This window comes from Prionailurus bengalensis, chromosome B1, assembly GCF_016509475.1.
Source record: "Prionailurus bengalensis isolate Pbe53 chromosome B1, Fcat_Pben_1.1_paternal_pri, whole genome shotgun sequence".
Taxonomy (NCBI): Eukaryota; Metazoa; Chordata; class Mammalia; order Carnivora; family Felidae; genus Prionailurus; species Prionailurus bengalensis.
The window spans coordinates 117,707,722-117,733,633 of record NC_057344.1 but is presented as its reverse complement, the minus strand read 5'-3'; the positions used below and the strand labels follow the sequence as shown (position 1 = coordinate 117,733,633).

Sequence of the window (25,912 nt, the reverse complement as noted above, 5' to 3'; positions counted from 1 at the left end):
AGAAATCAGTTGCATTCTTATACACTAATAATGAAGCAACAGAAAGACAAATAAAGAAACTGATCCCATTCACAATTGCACCAAGAAGCATAAAATACCTAAGAATAAACCGAACCAAAGATGTAAAAGATCTGTATGCTGAAAACTATAGAAAGCTTATGCAGTAAATTGAAGAAGACATAAAGAAATGGAAAAACATTCCATGCTCATGGATTGGAAGAATACATATTGTTAAAATGTCAATACTACCAAAGCTATCTACACATTCAATGCAATCCCAATTAAAATTGCACCAGCATTCTTCTCAAAGCTAGAACAAGCAATCCTAAAATTCATATGGAACCACAAAAGACCCCAACTAGGCAAGGTAATTTTGAAGAAGAAGACCAAAGCAGGAGGCATCACAGTCCCAGACTTTAGCCTCTACTACAAAGCTGTCATCATCAAGACAGCATGGTACTGGCACAAAAACAGACACATAGACCAATGGAATAGAATAGAAACCCCAGAACTAGACCCACAAACGTATGGCCAACTCATCTTTGACAAAGCAGGAAAGAACATCCAATGGAAAAAGACAGTCTCTTTAACAAATGGTGCTGGGAGAACTGGACAGCAACATGCAGAAGGTTGAAACTAGACCACTTTCTCACACCATTTACAAAAATAAACTCAAAATGGATAAAGGACCTGAATGTGAGACAGGAAACCATCAAAACCCTAGAGGAGAAAGCAGGGAAAGACCTCTCTGACCTCAGCTGCAGCAATTTCTTACTTGACACATCTCCAAAGGCAAGGGAATTAAAAGCAAAAATGAACTATTGGGACCTCATCAAGATAACAAGCTTCTGCACTGCAAAGGAAACAATCAACAAAACTAAAAGGCAATCAATGGAATGGGAAAAGATATTTGCAAATGACCTATCAGATAAAGGGCTAGTATCCAAAATCTATAAAGAGCTCACCAAATTCCACACCCGAAGAACAAATAATCCAATGAAGAAATGGGCAGAAGACATGAATAGACACTTCTCCAAAGAAGACATCCACATGGCCAACAAGCACATGAAAAGATGCTCAACATAACTCCTCATTAGGGAAATACAAGTCAAAACCACATTCAGATATCACCTCACGCCAGTCAGAGTGGCTAAAATGAACAAATCAGGAGACTATAGATGCTGGAGAGGATGTGGAGAAACAGGAATGCTCTTGCACTATTGGTGTGAATGCAAACTGGTGCAGCCACTCTGAAAAACAGTGTGGACGTTCCTCAAAAAATTAAAAATAGACCTACCCTATGACCCAGCAGTAGCACTGCTAGGAATTGACCCAAGGGATACAGGAGTGCTGATGCACAGGGGCACTTGTACCCCAATGTTTATAGCAGCACTTTCAACAATAGCCAAATTATGGAAAGAGCCTAACTGTCCATCAACTGATGAATGGATAAAGAAATTGTGGTTTATATATACAATGGAATACTACTTGGCAATGAGAAAGAATGAAATCTGGCCTTTTGTAGCAACATGGATGGAACTGGAGAGTGTTATGCTAAGCGAAATAAGTCATACAGAGAAAGACAGATACTGCATGTTTTCACTCTTATGTGGATCCTGAGAAACTTAACAGAAGATCATGGGGGAGGGGAAGGGGAAAAAAACACTTACAGAGAGGGAAGGAGGCAAACCATAACAGACTCTGAGAATAAACTGAGGGTTGACGGGGGAGGTGGCTGGGAGGGAGGGGAAAGTGGGTGATGGGCATTGAGGAAGGTACCTGCTGGGATGAGCACTGGATGTTGTACGGAAACCAATTTGACAAGAAATTTCATATTTAAAAAAATAAAAAATAAGGGGCGCCTGGGTGGCGCAGTCGGTTAAGCGTCCGACTTCAGCCAGGTCACGATCTCACGGTCCGTGAGTTCGAGCCCCGCGTCAGGCTCTGGGCTGATGGCTCAGAGCCTGGAGCCTGTTTCCCATTCTGTGTCTCCCTCTCTCTGCCCCTCCCCTGTTCATGCTCTGTCTCTCTCTGTCCCAAAAATAAATAAACGTTGAAAAAAAATTAAAAAAAAAATAAAATAAAAAATAAAAATAAAAAATAAACAAAAGATATATTTACTACTGAATCCATAGTAGTTATATTATGTATCTTTGCAACTGATAAAATTTAAAAATACAATAAAGCTAGCAGAGTCAGTTCTGCTATAACGCTTGTTGTAAAAACACAAATTTGTTCCAACAAGATGGATATTTTAGGAAACTGAGCATAACACAACTTCATATTTGCTTATGTGTGATTTCATCCACTTGAAACATTAGGTGAATGCAGAAAACTGTATCCAGCTGCCCCGAACCACAAAGGAATACACAAAATTCATGCATGTGCACCCCACAAAATTACCAGTGATTTCAGTTCACTGCCTGGCCTATGAGCCATGCTCATCCACATCTACTGGTATACATTTCGATCTGATTTCACATACCTCTTCTTTCATGATCCATAAACTGTGACCCTTCTAAAAGCCCACTTCCACAAGTTTCCTTCAGTTCTTTTTCAGCATAAAGTACCATATTTATTACACTTTTTTTGTAAGAGAGAGAGCACAAGAGGGGAAGGGGAGGTGGGGGGGGGGGTGTAGAATCCTAAGCAGGCTCTGTACTCAGCGTGGAGCCCATGCAGGGCTCAATCCCATGACCCTGGGATCATGACCTGAGCTGAAATCAATAATCGGATACACAACTGATTGAGCCACACAAGCGTCCCTATTGTACCATTAATGTGTTCCTTAACCGTTTATCACATTTAAACTCTGTTACCATTTTTTTTCAATTTTCTATCTGTTTTTTATGGATCACTGGCAAAGTTCTTGAGTGCTGTATCCTTAACCCCATATTTCTCATAAGTCCTATAGTTTTAATGGCACAACTTTTCAGTAGCACTATACCTAAGTAGTATATCTCTGTTAGTTACCAGGTACACATATGCAAACATATCATATATATATATATATATATATATATATATATATATATATATTATATATATAATTATATTATATATATAAAATATATATATAGATTAGAATATAATTGAGACATTGTTAACAGAAATCAAGCTCATTTTACATGTTTGTGAGTGTGCCTTTTAAAGCATTTATTATATATGCTTGGGAGGGCTTGTTGGCTTGTTATAAAAAAGATTATCAATTATATTAAACAAAAACCATTCAATATGCCAAGCTATATATAGATATCTCTACAGTGGGTGAAGATTTGTCATTTATCTTTTAAGGTAATTATGCAAACTATATTCAGCCCACACATCTTGATTGGAAAATGGTATTTATCTTTTTTTCCTCGTTTATCAACCTTGTCTAACAAGACTTAGCCATGATTCAGAATGGGTAGCACAAAGCTGGATTTTGGCAATACCTTTACGATAAAAGAGAATTTGCTTTCCTCTTTTCGTTAACGAGGGCATACAGAACATTCAGTACATCTCCAGGGCTTCCGTGAATTTCCCCCTTGAGAAATCTCAGTAACTCCAAGGAAAAACAACTTCAAAAAAATTAATGAAAGGCACATCAGTATTTGCCTTACTCCCTCCCAATCACTGCCCCTGTCCTTTCCACATTCTTCATGTCTCTTCTCAGTTTCAAACATTTTCCCTTCCCTTCTGTTCCCGGGGTGAGTTTCCCGCACTCCATCTGTGAAAGGACCGGTAAAAGATCTCACAGAAATTACACCCTGACACAGTGCTTCTTTTCCTAAGCACCAGAACCAAGAACAGGGTTGGGACCATGAGAGGGTTAATTTAATGCAGGGCAATGTGTGGAAGAGAGACCTCAAAAGTCTCCAGGCGTCTATGGACATTTCCTCCTCGTCTTGTGCCTGCTGCCAGATGCCTCTCAAATGAGAATGCTCCTTTCCTCAAGAATGTGGATCAGGGTTTGGCAAATATGTTTTTAGTAAACAGTTTGTGAATATTTGTAAAGGCGGGAGTATGACTTTTGAGTGCACACGGTAATCCCTAAAAGTGATTCTGTCCCCACTGTTGTGATGCACATGTAAATTCTAATAGCCCCGGGGAGACTGGGTGGCTCAGTCAGTTAAAGGAGTTCCACTTCGAGGGCGCCTGGGTGGCGCAGTCGGTAAAGCGTCCGACTTCAGCCAGGTCACGATCTCGCGGTCCGTGAGTTCGAGCCCTGCGTCGGGCTCTGGGCTGATGGCTCAGAGCCTGGAGCCTGTTTCCGATTCTGTGTCTCCCTCTCTCTCTGCCCCTCCCCCGTTCATGCTCTGTCTCTCTCTGTCCCAAAAATAAATAAATGTTGAAAAAAAAATTAAAAAAAAAAAAAAAAAAAAAAAAAGGAGTTCCACTTCGGCTCAGGTCATGATCTTGTGGTTCATGGGTTTGAGCCCCACATCAGGCTCTGTGCTGACAGCTTGAAGCCTGGAGCCTGCTTTGGATTCTGTGTCCCCTTCTCTCTCTGCTCCTCCCCTGCACTCACTCTCTCTCTCTCTCTTTCTCTCTCTCTCTCTCTCTCTCTCTCTCTCTGTCTCTCTCTCAGAAATAAGCATTAACAAAAAGAAACAATAAAGGTTTAAAAAATTCTAATAGCACCACACTAACTCTGTGGGTCACATGTGGGTGACTCTAGCTAAAAGTCACACGCAAGCCCACGTCTGCCTCCAGGCAGCAGACCACAGCGCAATCTCCCAGTGCACCTGTACACACCCACAGGCACACATTAAACCCACAAGCTGCAGGTTACTCTCGTGTGTGTGCTTCCCTTCTGCCCTACCCCACCCTGTTCTCCCGTTTCCCCCAACCAACCCCCAGCCTCGCCACACACAATGGGATTTTTGTTTGCTCCGGTAGCATGTGACAGCACAGTCCCTGCTTTGCCTAGCTCAGTGCTGCAGGTCTCTCTGGTAACAGGTGGCAGCTTCCCCTGTAGGATTCTAGGCATAAAAACCAATGACCTCATAGGGGTGGGGCTCTGGGACTCTGGAGAGGTGGCAGTCACAGCCAGGTAACCTTCACAGCTTTTAGGGAAGCCTTTTAGTAAGAAGGGGGCTGTTAAACTCTTTACTCTGGTGCCTTCAACCCCGGCCCTGAGGCAATTTAGCAAACAGCCATTGCCTACAAGTCTCAAAAGCTTGTCTTGGCCTCAGATGGATCCCAAAGAAACCACTGGGAAAGAAAACATGGGCAGCAAGAAAAAGAACCTGACCTTCCTGAGGCCCAGGCTCTATATGCTGGAGAGAAGGAAGACAGACACAGTGGTTGACAGCAGTATTTCTGGGGACCACTCTGGTACTTTGAGGAGGAGTCAGTCTGACAGGACCGAATACAACCAGAAACTACAAGGTAACCACCAACAAATCAATTGACCTAGACTACTGCACTCCCAGCTGCTTTCTCCTACTCTTCCATTCGCAAGGAAATCACTTAAGGCAAAGGGGAAAGCGAATATTACCTTCTCTGTAAGGAAGGAAATAAGGAAAATAAGGAAACAAAAAAACAAATAAGAAAATGAAAGTAAATGTCATTCATAAATTATAGGAAAAATTTTTCATGTGCTTTAATCGTTAACGAGCCAATTCTGAATTATTAATATATTTTTTTTTCTGGGGAGAGTAATATTTTTTCCTGCTGTCTTTCTCTCTTCCTTCTCCCTCCTCCAGCCAATTTAAAAAGTAGGAAGCACTAGAAAGCAAATGATTTAGAAACCAACAAAAGATAGTTTCTCTCAATAGATAGGTGTGGGATGTCATACCATGAGATCTATCTAAGTAATTGTACTGAACTGGGATTGTGGTTATCTTAAATAGGGGCATGAAACTGCAATCATGTCTGTGAAAAACGAGGAATGTTAGTCACTGGGTTGGTATAATAGGATTTGCTGAAAATCACATAGGTGGTCATTCCTTTAGAGTGAATCGAATAGCATCCAAATATGGTAAGAGATGTTTAGCATGCTTAGATTGAATGACTTTTGAGGAAATAACTTCAGTTTATTTTGTGATAGTCATAAGATAATTTGGCACAGTTATTATAAAACATCCTGTTTAAGTCCCTGAATGTCTATCCCTTTCCATCCACCCTTTTTCCTCTCTTTCTCTTGAAGGTCACCTGTTCTAGTAAACTTCATTTTGATGTTGATATTGTGCCATGTTTTAAGCATCCACTGCAGTACCTGTAATGTGATCCCCAGACCCTGCCTCTCCTGCTTTGAGCACACTGTGAGTTCGAGCTCGTATAATCCTACCACAAGCTGTCATTCTGGACTGAAAAATTATGATGTGGCTAGAAAGACCAAGAGAATACCCTTGTATTAGTAGGTCTCTTTCCGGAAAAAAAAAAGTATTCAGGCTTAGTTACACAAATTAATTAAACTAAATTAATTTAAATGAAATCTTTAAAGCTGCCTGCTACAAGTTACTGCTTTAAAAAAAAAAATCCTGATCATTCAGGATTAAAATGCAGAGTCAAGTCTTACCCTTAAAGGGCCTTTCTAAAAACGAAAGAAGGGTATTATTTGATCTTTGAAACTTTCAAAGGCAATGACACTTTACTCAAAGCAATGGATACTTTGGAAAGTGCAAATTTTAAAGTCAGATACATTTGTCTTGCAGTCTTGGCTCTTCCAACTTTCTAACTATAAGACTTTGAGCAAATTACTTGAAATTTCTGAGCCTCAGTTTCCCTATCTGTGAAAGTGGGACAGTGAGACTTACCACAGTATTGCTGAAAGAATGAAATCAGGTAATAACATAAAACGCCTGGCATATTGGCTGACACATGGTAGGTGCTCAGTAAATGGTGTTATTTTTTATTTTAGGAATAATTGGAATAATAATGATAGGGTAGGACTTTCCCTTTATTAATCAAATTTACAAATCTACTAATCTATTTCAACTCTTTTCTGTCCTCTGATGAAGAGACCACATATACAAATTCAGTAAAAGCCTATGGCTTTATCTCTTATAACATATTTATTCTGCCTGAGATTCACTAATTCAGCATCTTTTTGGTCCAGATTTTCCATTAGCAAGATAAAAATGGAAAATATTTTTTGCTCTTCACTTCCTAAACTTAGTTAAAAAAAAACCAAAAATACCAAAAAACTTCTGCGACCACAGAAGACAGCAAATGTTTGCTGGTTACTTTGCAGAAGACCTCAGGCTTCTTATGCACTCCATTGGATTGGTGTTGTTTTTTTGTTTGTTTGTTTGTTTGTTTGTTTGTTTTTTAGTCTTCTTGAGTTGAAGACTTGTTTTTTGTTTTTGTTTTTGTTTTTTTAACATTTACTTATTCTTGAGAGACAGAGACAGAGTGCAAGCAGGGGGAGAGGCAGAGAGAGAGGGAGACACAGAATCTGAAGCAGGCTCCAGGCTCCGAGCTGTCAGCACAGAGCCCAACGTGGGACCCAAACCCACAAACTGTGATATCATGACCTGAGCCAAAGTTGGCTGCTTAACTGACTGAGCCACCCAGGAGCCCCTCCATTCGATTTGTGACTTCCCTGTGCCCTGATGGATCCTGTTTTCTTTTTTTTTTTCAACATTTGTTTTTGAGAGACACAGAGAGGCAGAGTGTGAGCAGGGGAGAGGCAGAGAGAGAGAGGGAGACACAGAATTTGAAGCAGGCTCCAGGCTCTGAGCTGTCAGCACAGAGCCCAACGTAGGGCTCAAACTCACAGACTGCGAGTTCATGACCTGAGCTGAAGTTGGAAGCTTAACTGACTGAGCCACCTAGGTGCCCCGGGTCCTGTTTTTGAAGGTAGAAGAAAAGATCCAGAAGTTAACCCATGTTCCTAGAATCGTCTGTGTAGGAGAAAAATCATCAGGGAATGTAGAGGAGAACATCAGAGCTGTAAAAATAGGCTGGCCCCTGATAAGCAACATTTTTTAGATGTAACTTTTAATAAAATCCAAGTCTGCTATGTAATACCTATTAGAGCTTTTAGTGTGATTCTTCTGTAACTGCTTTGGCAACAATAGAAAATATTTTCTCGTTAACATTCAAGACAGTTCTGTTGGGTTTACACTCTGATCTGCATTATACCCATTATCATGCAGATGGATCCTAAATGAACTTTAGAATTTTTTTATTATCGCAATGTCAAGAGATTTTCCCTCTGCCTACTTTGGAACTGGTGGTTCCCTAGGAAGCACTGAATAAAGATCTGAGCTGGTTAGAGCCCTTGGATGGATGGCCCAAAGCCATTGTGAGGTCACAGTGTGCTTTTTAATACTGGAAAGAGGCCTCGGATTATTTAGCCAGAGTCCTTCAGCAGCTGTGATGCTAGTTGAGTAATACTGTTCACTGCTCTGTCTCTTTGAGCATCCTCTCTGGGTTTTGGGAAACCTAAGGCCTTTCTTTGGTGCCCGTGGGCTAACCTCTTAACTCATACTAGATAGTCTAACCTGTTCAGTTCAATTTCTGGCTGACATCACTTTAGCAGTGAGAATCCTAAATTGTAGTTTCTTTAAAAATGGTAGACTGAGGGGCGCCTGGGTGGCTCAGTCGGTTAAGCGTCCGACTTCAGCTCAGGTCACGATCTCGCAGTCCCTGAGTTCGAGCCCCGCCTCGGACTCTGGGCTGATGGCTCAGAGCCTGGAGCCTGCTTCCGATTCTGTGTCTCCCTCTCTCTCTGCCCCTCCCCCGTTCATGCTCTGTCTCTCTCTGTCTCAAAAATAAATAAAACGTTAAAAAAATTTTTTTTCTTTAAAAATGGTACACTGGGTGAGAGCTACTAGATTAAACAGTAGAACATGGTCCTAATGAGAGTATCATAAAATTTTTGTAGAAGGTTGTGATCACAACAACATAGTCATTAAGCCTCAGGTTTTACAATAGTTTTTTGCTCACCTACTGTTAATGGCTTCTTTATGCCTTCAACAGATTTGTTCAGTTAATTGGCATGTATTGAATATGTTATGTGGTGAGCAAAACAGAACATGTGCCAGGGATTACAACTACAAAACCATTAAGAAAAAAAAATGACCTTTACTCCAAAGGGGCTTAAAGTCTCATTGGGAAAGATAAGACAGGTAAACAAATGCAATAAAGCAGCATGACAGACTACAGGTGGGATCGGTGGGTCCATAAAAGAAGGAAATTGTCTATTCAGGTTTGGGCAGGGGAGGTTGTTGGAAAACGTTGTTGTTAAGAGCTGATAAGGTGGGCACCTGGAGAAAGAACAGAATGGGGAGAGAAGAGTGTTTTAACTTTCTCATCGTACTTATCTCTATCTGAAATTATGTAGTCTGTTTCCTTGTTTCTTGCCTACTATTGACTCTCATTTCCTCTTCTGTGTCTCATCCCCCAGTCCATGAGGGAGACCCTATCTGTCTTGGTAACTCTTCCACTTTTGCACTTAGAATCATGCCCAGCACACTGTAAGCCCTCAGTAACTTTCAAATAGAATGAATGACTTGAATGATGTGGTCTAGGTAGGGAATCAGTGTAAGGAAAGGCATCAGAGCCTGAATTAATAACCCTTGTATCTTCGAATGTGCGGGTACATGTTGCCATTAATAAAGATGATCCTTCAGTAGAAAGAAATATATTAGGGATGAAAATGTACAGAATTGCCTATATAACAAATAATTCTTAGTAGAAGCCTACTTCTTTCCTGACCCTACCTTTTAGAGCACAGCAGACCCTAAGTCCACTCATTCCTCCTCTTGCATTCATCACAAGAGCTATGTCACCTCAGCTTCCAAGCTAGCTCAGTTCCTCATTGCCATTTTACTGAGAACCACAGAGAGGGATCAAAGCTGGGGAAACTCACCAGCTGATTTCTTAAAACTCTTTTCTTTGGGAAGTGATTTTGTGTATGATTATATGTGTGAACTCCACCTTTGAAATGTGCCTCCTTTGTTTATGTACAAGTGTTCCTGTATGCATGTGGATTATCTATCTAATCTATGATTATGTATAGTTGTGTATGTATACTTGAGACAGATCTCTGCAATGATTAAGACTTTTTATGAAAAGTTTATTGATTAACACTCAGCAGCTTTTACTGAAAACCCTACATGATTGATATGACTGACTTTGTATGTTTCCTCTCGGTGTGGGTGATACGGGATGAATGTTTATGTCCCCTCCAAATTCACATATTGAAGCCCGCGTGATGTTATTTGGAGGTGGGGTTTGAGGGAGGTAATCAGGTCATGAGGGTAAAACCCTGCTGAATGAGATTAGTACCTTATAAAAAGAGGCATGAAAGACCTTGCTCCTGCTCTCTGCCGTGTGAGGGTTTGGGAAGATAGCCATCTATCGGCTAGGAAGGGGTCCCTTAGCAGACACTGGATCTGCCTTGAACTTGGGCTTCCCAGCCTCCAGAACTATGAGAAATAAATATTTGTTGTTTAAGCCACCCAGTCTATGGTATTTTTGTTATAGCAGCCCCAACTGACTAAGACAGTGGATCAGTTACTTTTATCCCATATGGCCACCCTAAGACTCTGGTTAATTTTTTGGCCACTGTGTATTCTTGCTTATCAAGTATCAGGTGAAAAAGTAAAAGTGGATGAGTAAAATGCCATCACTGTTGCTGATAACACAAGTCAAATTTGTATCTCTAATTCATTATAGGTCCATGGTGCTTTCTTATTTTTGCAAAGACTATCATATCATTCTCATTAAGAAAAGATTGCTTGGTTGTTTTTATAAAAGCCTAAGGTGTTCTTACCATGCTGATGAACCAACCTACTACATGAATGATATACAGAATAACATACATTGTCGTGTGAGGACAAATGGCTCAAATAATAAGTTAGATGTGGTAAGATTATGGGAACATTTAATTTGTAGTGATTTTTAAAAATACAGACCAATCTGGGGCGTCTGGGTGGCTCATATGGTTAAGCAACCAATTCTTGATTTCAGCTCAGGTTGTGATCTCACAGTCAGGAGATTAAGCCCCACATCAGGCTCCACACAGAGCACGGAACCTGCTTGGGAATCTCTCTCTCCCTCTCTTTCTACCCCTTCCCTGCTCACACGTGCGCGCGCTCTCTCTCTCTCTCTCAAAATAAATAAATAAATAGACATTAAAAAAAAAAGAATACAGACAATCTGTAAGTGAGAAGGAGGAGCAGTTAACCCTGGGAGATTTGGTGATTTCTGTTTTGGGCCTAGTGAAGGGTAGAATAAAACCAATTGTGCAGCTGTCTGTGCACGTTTCTATCTCAGTGCTACAAGACCTTTGTGTTCCTCCTTTTCTTTGAGTATTAAGTCCTTTTTCACCTGCCTTCATACACCCGTTAGTGAAGTGGGAAGTACTTGGATCAGTAATGTAACACCAACATAAATAAGGTGTATTTCATAGTTTGAAGGGTAAATCTTTATAAAAGGCAAGGCACCTGTAAATCTAGGTAACTTCTGTCTCATCACATGCATAGAAACCAAAAAGAAGCATGATATTTTACTTTCCTTCTTTTTTAATAAAGGTATTTTATGGTTTTTGGAAGTAATTTGAATTAAGCAAAGGGTGAGTTCCAGAAATCAAGAAAGTTTAAGCTATTCTACCACAATCACATTGTGGTAAGAAAATGTATTCCTGTGTTCTACTTATGGGACTGTAGATATAACTTTCTTTTTAAATTTGTTTTAATGTTTATTTTTATTTTTGAGAGAGAGAGAGAGTGTGTGTGCAAGTGGGGCAGGGCAGAGAGAGAAGGAGACACAGAATGTGAAGCAGGCTCCAGGTTCTGAGCTGTCAGCACAGAGCCTGACACGGGGCTTGAACTGACGAACTGTGAGATCATGACCAGGCCTCCTGCCTCTGAGGGAGCTGAAAAATCTAAATTTGAACTTGGCCTTTCAGGTTATTATGAAGGTATATTTATCAATATAGAAAGACATAACATTGTATTTAACAGTTTGCCAGCTTGACTCACAAGTGTTAAATGTATAGACGTGATATGTTGGCCTCTATTTGCACACTCAAGGGAGGCTGCTTATAAGTGGTTTTTGGTTGTAATCTATGTTTGGGATGTGGCCCTTATTCTGTACTAGGTGTGAAAAGTGAGAGAAGGAAAGGTACAGACTGAGTGACTGTCATCTGCTAGCAACCATGCTGGCCCAGGGACTTTCACACATTATTATTTAATCCCAACACCTTTTCAGTTCTGGTTTCATAGTTGAAAAAAATAAGTGTGTAGGGGAGGAAAGACTTTACTCTCCTGGGTTCAATAGCTGGACCTATGAAATAAACTGACAACAGGCAGATTAACAGGAGAAAAGGTATACAAGTGTACTAATTTTTAATATTACCTGCTGGGTAGCATCATAGGAAAAAAAATGCATGTTCCCACAATGGGGAGATTTGAGAGCTTATATAGCACCATAATAGGGAAGGAAAAGGAAATGTAGGCCACTTAGGGGAGAGTAAGTCGTTTATGAAAGATGAATGGGTCTTGAGAAGAATAGATGGGGACATAACAGTTTGTGACAGTTTGCCTGGGTGTGGTGTCAACGTCTTGTTTTCTCTCCTGTGATAAGAGTCAATGTTCCCCAATTGATGAAACTCCTTAGAGGGGCACCTGGGTGGCTCAGCTGGCTGAGTGTCCAACTTCAGCTTAGGTCATGATCTCACAGTTCGTGAGTTCAAGCCCCACATTGAGCTCCATGCTGACAGTGCAGAGCCTGATTCAGATTTTCTCTCCCTCTGTCTCTGCCCCTCCCCCTCTCAATATAAATAGATAAACTTGAAAAGAAAAAGAAAAAGAAAAAGAAACTCCTGAGGAGGAGATTTATGACAGTTGAGTTCCTTTTGGAGGATCTGTCTTTAGGCAAATAGAGCGCATAGAAAGCCTCTCCCTGCATCTGCTGTTTATCAAGTGCCTTTGGCTCAAAATCATTAATAAACCAATGCAACATATTTTAAGATGTCATGTCCTAACCTCTTTCAGGTGGTAGAGCTTGGCTTTGAACTCAGATGCTTTAAATATTTGCAAATAGGATGCATCTAGTTCCTTGACATAGTAGGTATTCATCTGGGTGGTTTATTAGTAACGAGAAGTCAAAGCAATTTGAGGGTTGTGGTACATGTTTTGTAATGGGGTAACATTCCTCTGCTACAATGATGAAGGCTACTAAATGTTTCACTCTGGAATACATATCCTTTTTGGGGAACGATTGTGACACTCCCCTGCAGGAGTGTTGCTGTATAATAAATGCTCTTTTTGTTTAATTGTCAGGAAACAGAATTACAAAGTTAGGTTAAGCAAACCTGTCATGTAGTAATAGCTTGATGATCTCCATTTCCCACTTCCTTGATTATCTTGACATTATTTCTTTAACTTTAGGCCCTCGTCATTTGTTTATTTGCATCTCCAAAACTAATATACAACCAAAACACAGAGAACCCTTGTCTACAGCCACAGGGATGGGATGGGTAGGAGGAGTGGAGGTGTGTGCATGTGCAAGTGAAAAAGAGTGGAATTAGTTACTGGGAACAAGCAGCTCATCATCTGGTAGGTGATATTTCCATAGAATTCTATGAAGTCAGCCTAAATTGGGAGTCTTAAATGCAGCAGGAAGATAGTGTTGTGATTAAAAGCCTTTGTCCTAGGTTGTTCTGAACAATTTCTTTGCTGATTAATGAATCGGAGAATAAATGAACACTCTAGGATACCTGTGCTGAGCCCCTCGATAGAGAATGCAATCTTGACTGTCTGACATCCAGTCCTGACTCAAAGAGGAGAACTTAAAGGTCATGTCATCAAGCAACTGCTCTAAGAACTTTGAGTCATTGCAGCCCCTTACAGAATTGTCTTTCCAGAATGCTTCTTAATGATAGGTCTCCCATGTCACTACAAAAAGCTGTCACAGATTTCTGCTTCTTTCTTTGTTGTGAAATAGTTGATGAAGACATTGTTTACCTCTCTCAGTGCCATCCAGTTTTAGTCAAGGAAATGCTTTGGCTCTTCTTAAGAATTAAAACATGTCTCCTTCCCAGATAAAAACAAGCAATTTACTGCATTTAGCTTCCTGAGGCTTAGAGTCCAATTTGTACTGAATGCTTGGCCTTTAGAGTAGCTGTTTTCCTTGCCTAAGCATTTCTTCCCTCAAATCTCAGCTGGGAAGGATTCTCCTCATTGAGGCCTTTGCTCACCTGGGAGAGTCCTTCTCTGACCATCCTACCTCAAGAGGTATAGGGAAGGAAAGATATTTCCTTTTTTCTCCTAGCTTCTGTGGCTGGAACCAGTGAGTTGAACTCACTAAAGACAGACCAACAGGAAAAAATCATATACATGTTATTTGATGTTAATATTTTTACATGACATGGAGGGCTTCACAGAAAGGAGGGAAAATCCCAAATGAGCAACTAGGCCCATGGTTATATACCATTTTAACAAAGAGTGATAAGTTGTGGAGATGTGACAAGACAAAGGGAAAAAGGACTTGGACCAGGGGTGTGAAATTGTGGGAAAGTAAACAGGAAATACGTGGGGGGAGCTCATAGAACATAAGGATTGGTTTAGTGAGGTCTCTACAGACTCATCTTGGTGTCAGCTCCTCATCTCTGGTAATAAGAATGTTCTCTTTCTGGAGCACCTGGCTGGCTCAGTCAGAAGAGTATGTGACTCCTGATCATTGGGTATAGAGATTACTTAAAAATAAATCTTAAAAAAAAAAAAAAGAATGTCCTCATCCTGATGCTGGAAGGGCATCTTTCTCACAAGAAATTTATACTTTGCCTAAAGGCATTTCTCAATTGCCTTTAGCTTAAATAATCAATATGCCAAAGTAGCATATTTTCAGGTGTTCAGGCCCTTCTGCAGCCTTTGTATTACTTACCCACTGCTCTCTAAAACTACACTGTTCCATTTTCACCTCTCTTTTCCATATGAATGTAGTTCTCCTTGGGGATAGAGATTTAGTCTTATTTTAACACTCAAGCAGTGCCTGATATATAGTAGATGCTCAGCTCAGTGACTAAAAGTTATTAAATGACTAATTACAAGTATATTGATCCATATCATTGACATACTTGTCTTTATAATTCTGTCATTCCTATTTCCCCATTACTTAATTGCAGTTAACTTTTGGCTTAAACTGCCCTAAATTCTTTTACTATAAAGGGAGAGAGAATATAAATGAGTAAATCTAATTAAACAAGAAAAGAAATAATTTCTTGGCCAAAGAAAAAGGAGATCTCAGTTTTAATGAATTTATTCCACAAGGATTTCTAGGTGTTCATATGTGCCAGATGCTGCCTAGATCCTGAGAATATAAAAATACATCAGAAACAAACCCAGTCCACTGAGTGACAGGCAATGAACCAATAATTGCAGCAATGGGGTACGTGCCTGAGGTGTGCCTGCAGGTTGGGTTTCTGGGTTGCAGGTTCTGAGATGGAGATTAGGGTGCAGGAGCTTATTATGTGCTTGTGACCACCACCTGTGGAAGAGAAGGGAAAGGCACAGAACTGAGAGAGAACCAGTTGTGCTGTGATCTGGTCTCAACGGAAGCCTTAGCCAACTCTAAAGGCAAGTCCTAAAGATAAGATGATCCTTTAGAGTTGTTGCCGGTGGGATGAAGGACCCTTACATCGCCCTTCAAGTTACTGGCTTGGGGCCATCCTGGGAAGGAGGTATGATGGGGAGGTTCCTGAGGAAGGCCTGTCTGTAGGTGGCACTCCCTGCAGCTGGGGCAGTAAGTCTTTTGTTCCTGAAGGGGAACTGATCAGCTCATCACAGCATCCACCTCTTATCAAGTGGTTATTCTTATATTAGAGATATAAGAAAGCAATATAAGAATTGTGATGGGAAAGGGGCACCTGGGTGGCTCAGTCAGTTGAGCATCCAACTTCGGCTCTGGTCATGATCTCACGGTTTGTGAGTTCAAGCCTCTCAAAGGTCTCTCCGCTGTCAGCATGGAGCCCGCTTTAGATCCTCTGTCCCCTTGTCTCTCTGCTCCTCCCCCACTCATGCTCTCTCTCTCTCTCTCTCTCTCTCTCGAAAATAAACATTAAAATGGGGTGCCTGGGTGGCTCAGTCAGTTAAGCATCTGACTTCGGCTCAGGTCATGACCTTGCTGTTCGTGAGTTCAAGCTCCGCGTCAGGCTCTGTGCTGACAGCTCAGAGCCTGGAGCCTGCTTCAGATTCTGTGTCTCCCTCCCTCTCTGCCCCTCCCCCGCTCATGGTCTATGTCTCTCTCTCAAACTAAATAAATAAACATTTTTTTAAATAATAAAAAAATAAACATTAAAAAGTGTGTTTATATATATATACATATATATATATTCATTAAAAAAAAAGAATTGTGATGGAAAAGAGTTTAAGCATGCAACAAGAGTAGAGACATTGAAATCTGAATCTTGAAATCCAATTTGGATTATTTAAGGGCAAGGGGGTAGTGGGCATTCCAGACAAAGGGATTAAATATGTCCTACAACATGGAACAGGGACTAAAACTGGTCTCCCTGTCTGAAGGTTCATAAATGAAAAAGAAGGTACTAACACCAATTAAGCATGCGTACTAGGCACATAGGTGCATTATGTCAAATGGATTGTCTTAAAGAACTCCTGGGCTATCTGTACCTCTTTGGATACCACTGCTATAGAACATGGCAAAGCACTAAGGACAATTAAGCCAGAGGAGCAATATGGTTTGACATTCCAACCCAGTTTTTCATTAAACATCCTCATCCTGCTGTGTGCCCCATTGTTAGTGATGATGAGGAGTTTTCAAAAACTAAATAATACAAATTATCAGATTTTTATTCTTAGAGTGGAATATTCTAGTGAATCTATGGAGTATATACTTTATTCATTGCAGTTGTGCATCTTTCTAACTTCCTTCCACATGGAACATTTTGTTAAAAATAATAAAACAATACAGCCACTGGATCTGCTTGTTGGCCACTGTTTACTTCAGGAATGTAGATGAACTGGGAGCCTGGGTAGCTCAGTCAGTTAAGCATCCTACTTTGGCTCAGGTCATGATCTCACAGTTTGTGAGTTCAAGCCCTGCCTCAGGCTCTGTGATGCCAGCTCAGAGCCTGGAGTCTGTTTCAAATTCTGTGTCCCACTCTCTCTCTGCCACTCCCCCTGCCCATACTCTGTCGCTCTCTCTCTCTCAAAAATAAACATTATTTGTTTTTTTTTGTAAATTGTAGTTGAACGTGCAGGTAGAAATTAAGAGTCTCTTGAAGTTTCTGAGTATTGTTCAAAATTTTATCAGCATTGCTGGTTGAGAACTACTGATCTAGAATAATGCCTTACACGATGAGCACTCAGTAAATATTTGTTGAATGAACAAACAGATGGGTAAAACCAGTTTTTCTCGTCCAGCCAAAATTTTACATTTTTCACAATAGAACAATTACAACAGAAAAATTGAATACAGTGAAGACTTTACTAAGTAAAGTTCCCTTTCTATTCAGGGCTTAAAACCTGTCCTCTTTCACTAATCTTCTCCTGCTAAAGACTTTAAATAAAGACATTCCCAGAAAGTCCCCATTTATTTAGCTCCTAATTGTTTTGGCTGTACTATGCTGCTCACTGTAGGAGCCTGTAAATTCAAACCAATGCTACTTAAGTATTTTTCAAGCTAGGTAAGCTTTGTTGTAATTTCTTTTTGAAACCCACTCCTTTACTTTCTGCAGCAATTAGCAGTCAGAGAAAATAAATCACATGCCCTTCGAATGAGAATAAAATATTTCCCTGCCCCAATGTTTGAGCTTTCAAATTCAGAGCAGTGGAGGGTCTGCTCTTTCACATTTTCGCTGAATACTTCACTGGCTTTTCTCCAAAACCTGTGTGACATGCAATTATTTTCAACCTATTTCACAGAAGACCTGCTCCATTCATCTTCCTGTGGGTCAGATTTCCATTGAAACTGATAAAAGATTTTACTGTGTGAAACTTAAGTCAGTAGGGTTCAATGCAATGCTAAGCCAAGGTTTTTTTGGTTTATGGGGGCAGACATGAAATATGGTTTGGAGAGGGATGAAAGAACATTCATAATCATATGTGGGGGGTTGGTAATGATATGTCTGGAATAAAACCCTAGATAGAATTATGAGTGGTGTTTACACTGGATGGGTAGAGAAGGGGCTGGACAGGTGGAGGGAGGGAGGGGGTGATGGTCAGAAGCTCTGAACTCAATTTATGACTCTGTTACTTAAGGTAAAAGACTTTCTTCTTTAGAAATTAGTTTTCCTTTTCTATATAATGAAATAGGACTGGATAGACTTTATCACCTTATCTCCTGTACCTGCTTTCCCCTTCATTATTCCCTATTTCTTTAAATGGCATCATTCCCTGTTCTCGGTCAGAAATCTGAAAGTGAGCTTTGACGTTTCTTCTCCTTTCCCCCATACACTGATTGCTCACCCAGTTTACCTCAGAAATTTCTCTTGGTCTGTTAAATTCTATCTTCTTGATAACCAGACTAAACATAACTGCCCCAGTCTCTCCCCTCACAACTAGACTGGCTAGATTCATGGGTAGCTCACCATCTCCCTACCTTCAGGCTTGCTCACCATCCTCTTCCTTGAAATCTGATACTACTGAGGCCAAAATGATCTTGCAGAGAATCTTAGAATTAGGAGTTCTTAAAACTCCAGATTCCTGTGGCACCTGGGTGGCTCAGTTGGTTAAGCACCTGACTCTTGATCTCAGCTCAGGTCTTGATCTCATGGTCGTGAGTTCAAGCCTCATGTTGGGCCCCACACGGGGTATGAAGTCTACTTAAGAACAATAACCAGGCTTCTGGGTGGCTTAGTCGGTTAAGTGTCTGACTCTTGATTTTGGTTCAGGTCATGATTTCATGGTTCGTGGGATCAAGCCCCATATCAGGCTCCATGCTGATAGTGCAGAGTCTGCTCGGGATTCTGTCTCTCCCTCTCTCTCTGACCCTCCCCTGCATGAGTTCTCTTTCTCTCTCTCTCTCTCTCTTTCTCTCTCTCTCTCTCCCCCCCCCCTTAAAGTAAATAAACTTTAAAAACAGCAACAGCAACAACAACAACAACAACAACAAAGCTCCAGATTCCTTACGTAGGCCTTCAAGATCAGTCTCCTGATAATTTCTCTAGACTCATCCCGTTATCACATCCTTACCACATTCTCTGACATTTGCCCTCAGTCACACTAAGCTTTTTTTCTTCTTTCTTTTAAAAAAATTTCTCTTTAATGTTTATTTCTTTCTGAGAGAGAGCATGCATGAGCGGGGGAGGGGCAGAGAGAGAGGGAGACAGAATCCAAAGCAGGCTCCAGGCTCTGAGCTGTCAGCACCAAGCTGAAGTCAGACGCTTAACTGGCTGAGCCACCCAGGCACCCCTTGCTGAGTTTTTTTTCTAATCTTCTTTTGCTGCCAAGCCTTTGGACATGCTACTCCCTTTGCTCAGGACACTAGCCCTTCTTCTTGACTAGTGCTACTCTTTCAGATTTCATTTCTGTCACTTCTTCCCAGGCCTGACCTCTAGGCTGTGCTATGTCCAGCACAGGTCACAGTTTATTGTAATTATATCTGTATGCCAGTTTTAAAACATTGATTGATATTTTAAATTATGAAGTGATTTGTTTGCACAATCTTTCTAGAATAATTTTCTCTTAAATCTTTTACAGTTGTCACATTCAACTCCTAATTATAGCAGAAATATTTTGGCAACCTGACTTTATCAAATCATTTCAAAGCCTCAGAGAAGTTTTCATGGAAACACACATACTCTTTTACTCTCATATTTCATCAGTTTATATAAGTGTAATTAAATTAATGTAATTACAATAAGAAGTATGTGCATGCATAAGCAGGGCAGAGGAAGAGAGAGAGAGAATCTGAAGCAGGCTCCAGGCCCAGGGTGGAGCCCATCTCAGGGCTTGATCACACAACCCTGGGATCATGTCCTGGGCCAAAATCAAGAGTCAGATGCTTAACGGACTGAGCCACCCACGTGCCCCAAGATAATTTTTATTCTTATTTAATTGTAAACATATTGATGGCTGTAACGAAATTATGAATTAATTCAGGGTCAGCTTTTTGCGTTACATTATCCTGTGTTCTCCATAGTCAAGTGACTCTGTAGGTTCCTCAGTGAATAAGTGTTGAATGGTAATAAGTATATGTGCCTGCCTAGTCTGGTCTTGAGGGTATGGGGTGGGGGGTGGTGTTAAGGCATTAGGCACAACCTTAAACTTGGTGTATGAAAGTATTAGCTCCAACTCTTCTTTATTAAGAGATAAATGAGATTTTAATATAATTACAGAAATCAAAATCCATGATTGTTTTTCAGTCATTGATAAATAGTATCAGTTAGGAGCCTTAATCCAAATAAATAAGGACCTAGGATTTTAAAAGTAAGAATAACGTGTACTTTAGCAGGACATATATCCTATTTTAGTCATCTTCCTGCTCTTTCAACTTTCTTAAGAAGCACAACATTTTCAGTGAATTTCTCAGAAACTCATTTACATTGGTGATTTAGCTTCAGGGTAAATGGGAGAGAATTAGACTTTTAAAATTCAAGGGTTCATATTATGCCAAACAGCATAGCATGCAAGGGCTATATTCCCACCTCATTTGAATTCAGCCTAAGTAATAAGAATGCATGTTTGGCCTGGTACTGAACTGACTGTGTCGAAGTCCTTGCCATATTGTGCTTTTTCCTAGAATAGGTCCAGAGTGAAGGAAGGTGATTTCCTGATGGATGCTCAATCCCCACCCCACCCCCACCTTTGGAACATTTCCAAAGCAGAGGGGGGCAAAGGAGGAAAAGCAGGTGCAGCCATTCAGAACCAGATATAGAAAAATGGCAAGTAAATCATGGCCATAAAAATAACGACTCACATTTTTTGAGTGGTTTCTGTGTGTCACACACTGAGTTGAGCAATTTGTATGCTTTATTTCCATTCTCAAACTTCCTAGCAATGAGCAGTGGTTACAGTGCAGGTTGAGGAGCCAGATTGGCTCAGGTGTGACCTTGGGCCTTAACCTCTGTGTCTTTCAGCTTCTTCATGTGTAAATAAAAGGAAGGGAATTAAAAAATCTACCTTGTAGTGTTTCCGTGAGGACTGAAGAGCTAACACAAGACAAATTTAGTATTTAGCACAACAGGAGTGCTCAAACATATAGGTAAGCTCTTACTGCCATTACCATCACTACTGGTGTTATTCCCTTTCTGCAGATGAAGCAGTTTAGTGAGGCCAAATGACTTGGCCATGGTCACACAGCTAGTGGTTGGCAGAGTCAGTGCTGAACTGTGTGTCCACCTGTCCAGCACAGTTCTACCACACGTAATGTAATGTACCCTGATCACAACGTAAGCAGTCAGGTGGTGGAGGGCAGAGAGCCGGGGCTTCAGAGCTAAGCACATCCGGTTCAAATCCCAGCATTTCCGCACGCTCTGTGAGTCACTGGATAAATTTCACTCACATTCGCTGTGTTTAGTTTACTCATCTCTAAAATCAGAGTAGTGTCCCATTTTTAGTGTTGTCAGGAAGATTATAGATAATGTGTATTTTGATAAATGGGTACGTAATGGGTACTTGCTCATAATAGCTGCTCTTATTAAAGGCTATCACAATGTATTATAACAAGCAGAGTTTCAATAATAGTGCACAATGTTTTAACATCAAAAATAGTTTTTAATTATTTATTTTTTTAAGCTTGTTTATTTATTTATTTTGAGAGAGACAGAGACAGAACAAGTGGGGGTGGGGGCAGAGAGAGAGGGAGAGAGAGAATCCCAAGCAGTCTCTGCACTGCCAGTGCAAAGCCTGATGTGAGGCTTGAACTCCCGAAACTGTGAGAGCATAACCTGAGCCAAAACCAAGGGTTGGACACTGAAGGGACTCAGCCCCCCAGGCGGCCCAACATCAAAAATAATTTTTCAGAATATATACTCCTATAAATAAATGTGGCATATAATGGAACACTATTCAGCCTTAAAAAGGAAGGAAATTCTGACACGTGCTACAATATGGATGAACCTTGAAAACATGCTAAGTGAAGTAATCCATTCACAAAAGGACCAATATTCTATAATTCCATATAATTCCATATAATTCCATATGAGGTACTTAGAGTAGCCAAATTCATAGAGACAAAAAGTAAAATGGTGGTTGCCAAAGGTTGGGGAGATGAGGAAATGGTGAGTTGGTGTTTAATGGGTGTGCAGTTTCAGTTTGGCAAGATGAAAAAGTTCTGAAGATGGATGGTGGTAATGGTTGCACAGCAGTGTGAATATACTTAATGCTGCCAAACAGAACACTGAAAAATGGTTAACGTGGTGGGGCGCCTGGGTAGCTCAGTTGGTTAAGGATCTGATTTCGGCTCAGATCATGGTCTCATGATTCGTGAGTTCTAGCCCCGCATAGGGCTCTGTGCTGATGGCTCAGAGCCTGGAGCCTGCTTCAGATTCTGTGTCTCCTTCTTTCTCTGCCCCTCCCCCACTTTCTCTTTCTCTCTCTCAAAAATAAACATTAAAAAATGGGTAACATGGTAAATTTTGTGTTATGTATATTTTACTACATTAAAAAAATAAAAAGTATATCCTTCTAGGAAAACTTTATTATTAAAATTATTGAAATAAAAATCATAATCTTGAGATCAGCTCCTGCTTCCCTAGTCATATTTTGTGATGTTTTATGTTGAATTCCACCAAGAAGTCACTTTAGTCTTTATATTTTATAAAGTGTGCTTGACTATTTTTACCCACAACATATGTTCCTTTTTGAATTGGCAGGTAAGTATTAATCAATGTAGATATTCTAACAATACTGTCAGAGGAGAAATAATATTGTTGTGACACCAAGAGAACATTTTTATTATACACATTACCTTGAAATAACATTTTTGCCAGGAAATTTGATGCAACGTACATGTGATGCATGATAGAAGCAGCCCAGCTAAAGTACATTAGTCATGTGTGCCGCACATGATATATAGCCCAAGAGCCTGGGAGATACAAGGATATAATTAACTATGAAGGTCACTCCATCACCAGGATCATATTTGGAACAAAGATGTATTCAGTTATGCTATTTACTCTATTTATACTTCAACTCATTTTTATAAGCTTTCCTTTCTATGTGATTTTTAAAACTCCCATAAGCCCCCCGCCCCCAGTTTTTTTTTAAAGAAAGTCTTTTTTGTAAAGAGCTGCCTTACATCCCAACCGAAGTCAAAACCATTGTGAACTTTAAAATATGACTTGCTTTTGACATTGAAACTTTTTTCCTCTTTTTTTCAATTACTATAATAAATGTTAAATTTGGGGTGGGTAGCGATTTCGATACACTCAGAAGGCCTTATGTAGGTCTGTTCTATCGGCGTGTGTTTCATGGTTTCATTACATTTTCACTACTTCTGAAGTTCTCTTTTATTCTTGCACTCATTTTGCTTCAATATAATACCAGTTCTAATTATTCACCTTCGTCTCCCGCCCTTGAGTTCCACCAGACCTTCCTGGACAGTGGGAGGAATTGTCGATCTCTGGTCTTTGCTCTAAGCATTTCCAAAGCCCTTGCTTTTTCTGTAGGCACAATAGTGAATACTGCACATCCCTGCTCTCTCTAGAGAGCTCTTAGCCTCAAAGCACTGAGATTTCTAAACTTTCAAGCAGGATCCTGTTATACGTTGAATGTTTTCATCAGGAGTTTGGAAAGAGGAAGTCTCTACAGCTGCTTCTTTTGTATCTTGTCTTCCACTACCCCGAGTTGTTTGGATCCTATTTTTGTTTAACTGGACTTCTTACTGAGGTTAACATTTTCAGAGAGATTACAAGCGTGGCTACTTTCCAAGTTCTATGATAATTGAAATCAATGGTCTTTTGTCCTAAAATAGAAATAACAAGGGGGCCAAGAGCAAAGTCTTTTTCTCTCAGAATTCGTTACACATTATATTGCAATGTCTTCCAGTGTCTAACGTTTCACATAAGAAATGTAATTCAACTCAGAGTGCCTTCCTAATTTTTTCATTCAAGAAGCTTGTAAGAGTTTCTTTTTATCCTTGGAATTTAGAAATTTCTCCTGAGTATGTTTAGGTATGCTCCTCTCTATGTGTTTCCCTTTTAATGTGAAAGGCAGTTAAAATTGACTAGCAAATGTCCATTTCATGGGTTACATTTTATATTTGTTTATTTTCTCTCCACTGGTTTCCATGTCTTTCTTAGATTAATCTTCCATATGATACATGTTTCCTTCTTCATTTCCATCCTATTCCTTTCTGCATTTCAATCTTCCATTTGGGACCATTTACTGAGTAAGGTACATCTATCTTTTGGAATTATTTTTAATGAAGATATTTTGGTGGTAACCTAAAATCTTGTTTTCCTAAAATATGTTTATTTTGAGAAATTTTTACGAGGCATACAACTCTAGGGTGTCTTTTATTTTCTCTCAACCCTTTGAAGTATTATTCTACTATCTTCTAGCTCTGTCATGGCTGTTATGGAGGCAGCCATGAGTCTAACTGCTACCCGTTTTTACGTAATGTGTCCTTTTTCACTGCCTGTTCTTAAGATCTTCCATTCACTCTCGTTATGTTGAAATTTCAAATGCTATCTATATCTAGGTGTAGTTTTCTTTTTTTTTATTGTGTTTGAAATTCATTGTAATTTCTGATTCTGAGGATTAATGTCTTTCAAAAATTCTGAAAAGTCCTCAGCAATTGTTACCTCACATATTGCCTCTATTCCTTCTCTATTATACCCCGCGAAACTCCAGTTAAGCGTTTGGTAGACACTCTTCTTCAATTCTCAATGTCCTCTACCTGTATTGCATATTGTACATCACATCACCTCTCTCTGTCACATTCCGTATAACATCTTTGGCTTGATTCATTAATTCTGCTTTGTATCATTTACTATTTTATCTTTTCATTGAGGTTTTGATTCCATTGAGTTTTTAAATTTTCATTATGAATTTTATTTTTCAAAGCTATATTTCATTGTTTATAAATCAACTTGGTAATTTTTATAGCTTCCTGTTTCTTGTTCATAATTTCAAACCACTTTTTGCTTGTTTGGCCTATTAAATATACTTTTTAAATACATCTCTGTCTCATAATTCTAATATCTTAAGCTTTGTGGGTATAATTGTGCTATTTTTTTCCCTGTCTCTGACTCGCGGTACTTTGTTTCCTTGTGTGTTTTAGGATTTTTGTGTGTGTGTGATCTCATATTCCCTGCAAAATATCTGTGGTAATTATGTGAGACCTGAATTGAAGTTCTATTCAATTTCATTGTTTTTTTTTCATTTTCTTTCTTGCATTTTCTTTTATTTATTGTATTCTCCTCCCCTTTTTATTTCTTATTGAGATTCTTAAATCATTCATCTTCAGTCTTGCTGCTCTCCTTATACATGAATTTTAGGCTACACATTTTCTGTAAGTGATGTTTTCGCTACATATATGTAAATATTTCTTATCTTTTGAAATAAATATCTTCTATTTATTTTTATGATTTCTTCTATGGCCCATCAGTTACTTAGGAGTTTTTAAAAAAAAATTTTTTTTTAATGTTTACTTTTGAGACAATGCAAGAGACAGAGTGCAAGTGGTTGAGGGGCAGACAGAGGGAGACACAGAATCTGAAACAGGCTCCAGGCTCTGAGCTGTCAGCACAGAGCCCAACATGGGGCTTGAACTCACAAACTGTGAGATCATGACCTGAGCTGAAGTCGAACGCTTAACTGACTGAGCCACTCAGGCACCCCTACTTAGGAGTTTTTAAATTTAATTCCAAAACAAATAGAACTGAAGGATTTTCTGGATATTTCTTTCTTTCTTTTTTAACGTTTTTTTTTTTTATTTTTGAGACAGGGAGAGACAGAGCATGAACAGGGGAGGGTCAGAGAGAGGGAGACACAGAATCTGAAACGGGTTCCAGGCTCTGAGCTGTCTGCACAGAGCCCGATGCGGGGCTCGAACTCACGGACCG

At 39.9% G+C, this 25,912-nt stretch overlaps 1 protein-coding gene across 1 annotated transcript in view; it reads left to right on the top strand.

Moving 5' to 3' along the window:
* Positions 1-5,067: 5,067 nt before the first annotated feature.
* ARHGEF38 (Rho guanine nucleotide exchange factor 38) overlaps positions 5,068-25,912 on the top strand; it is a 129,080-nt gene continuing 108,235 nt past the window's right edge. The window contains exon 1 of the mRNA XM_043571252.1: positions 5,068-5,373. Within this exon, the coding sequence (XP_043427187.1) occupies positions 5,178-5,373 (196 nt within the window). The 5' untranslated portion in view covers positions 5,068-5,177. The remainder of the gene's footprint in view (positions 5,374-25,912) is intronic.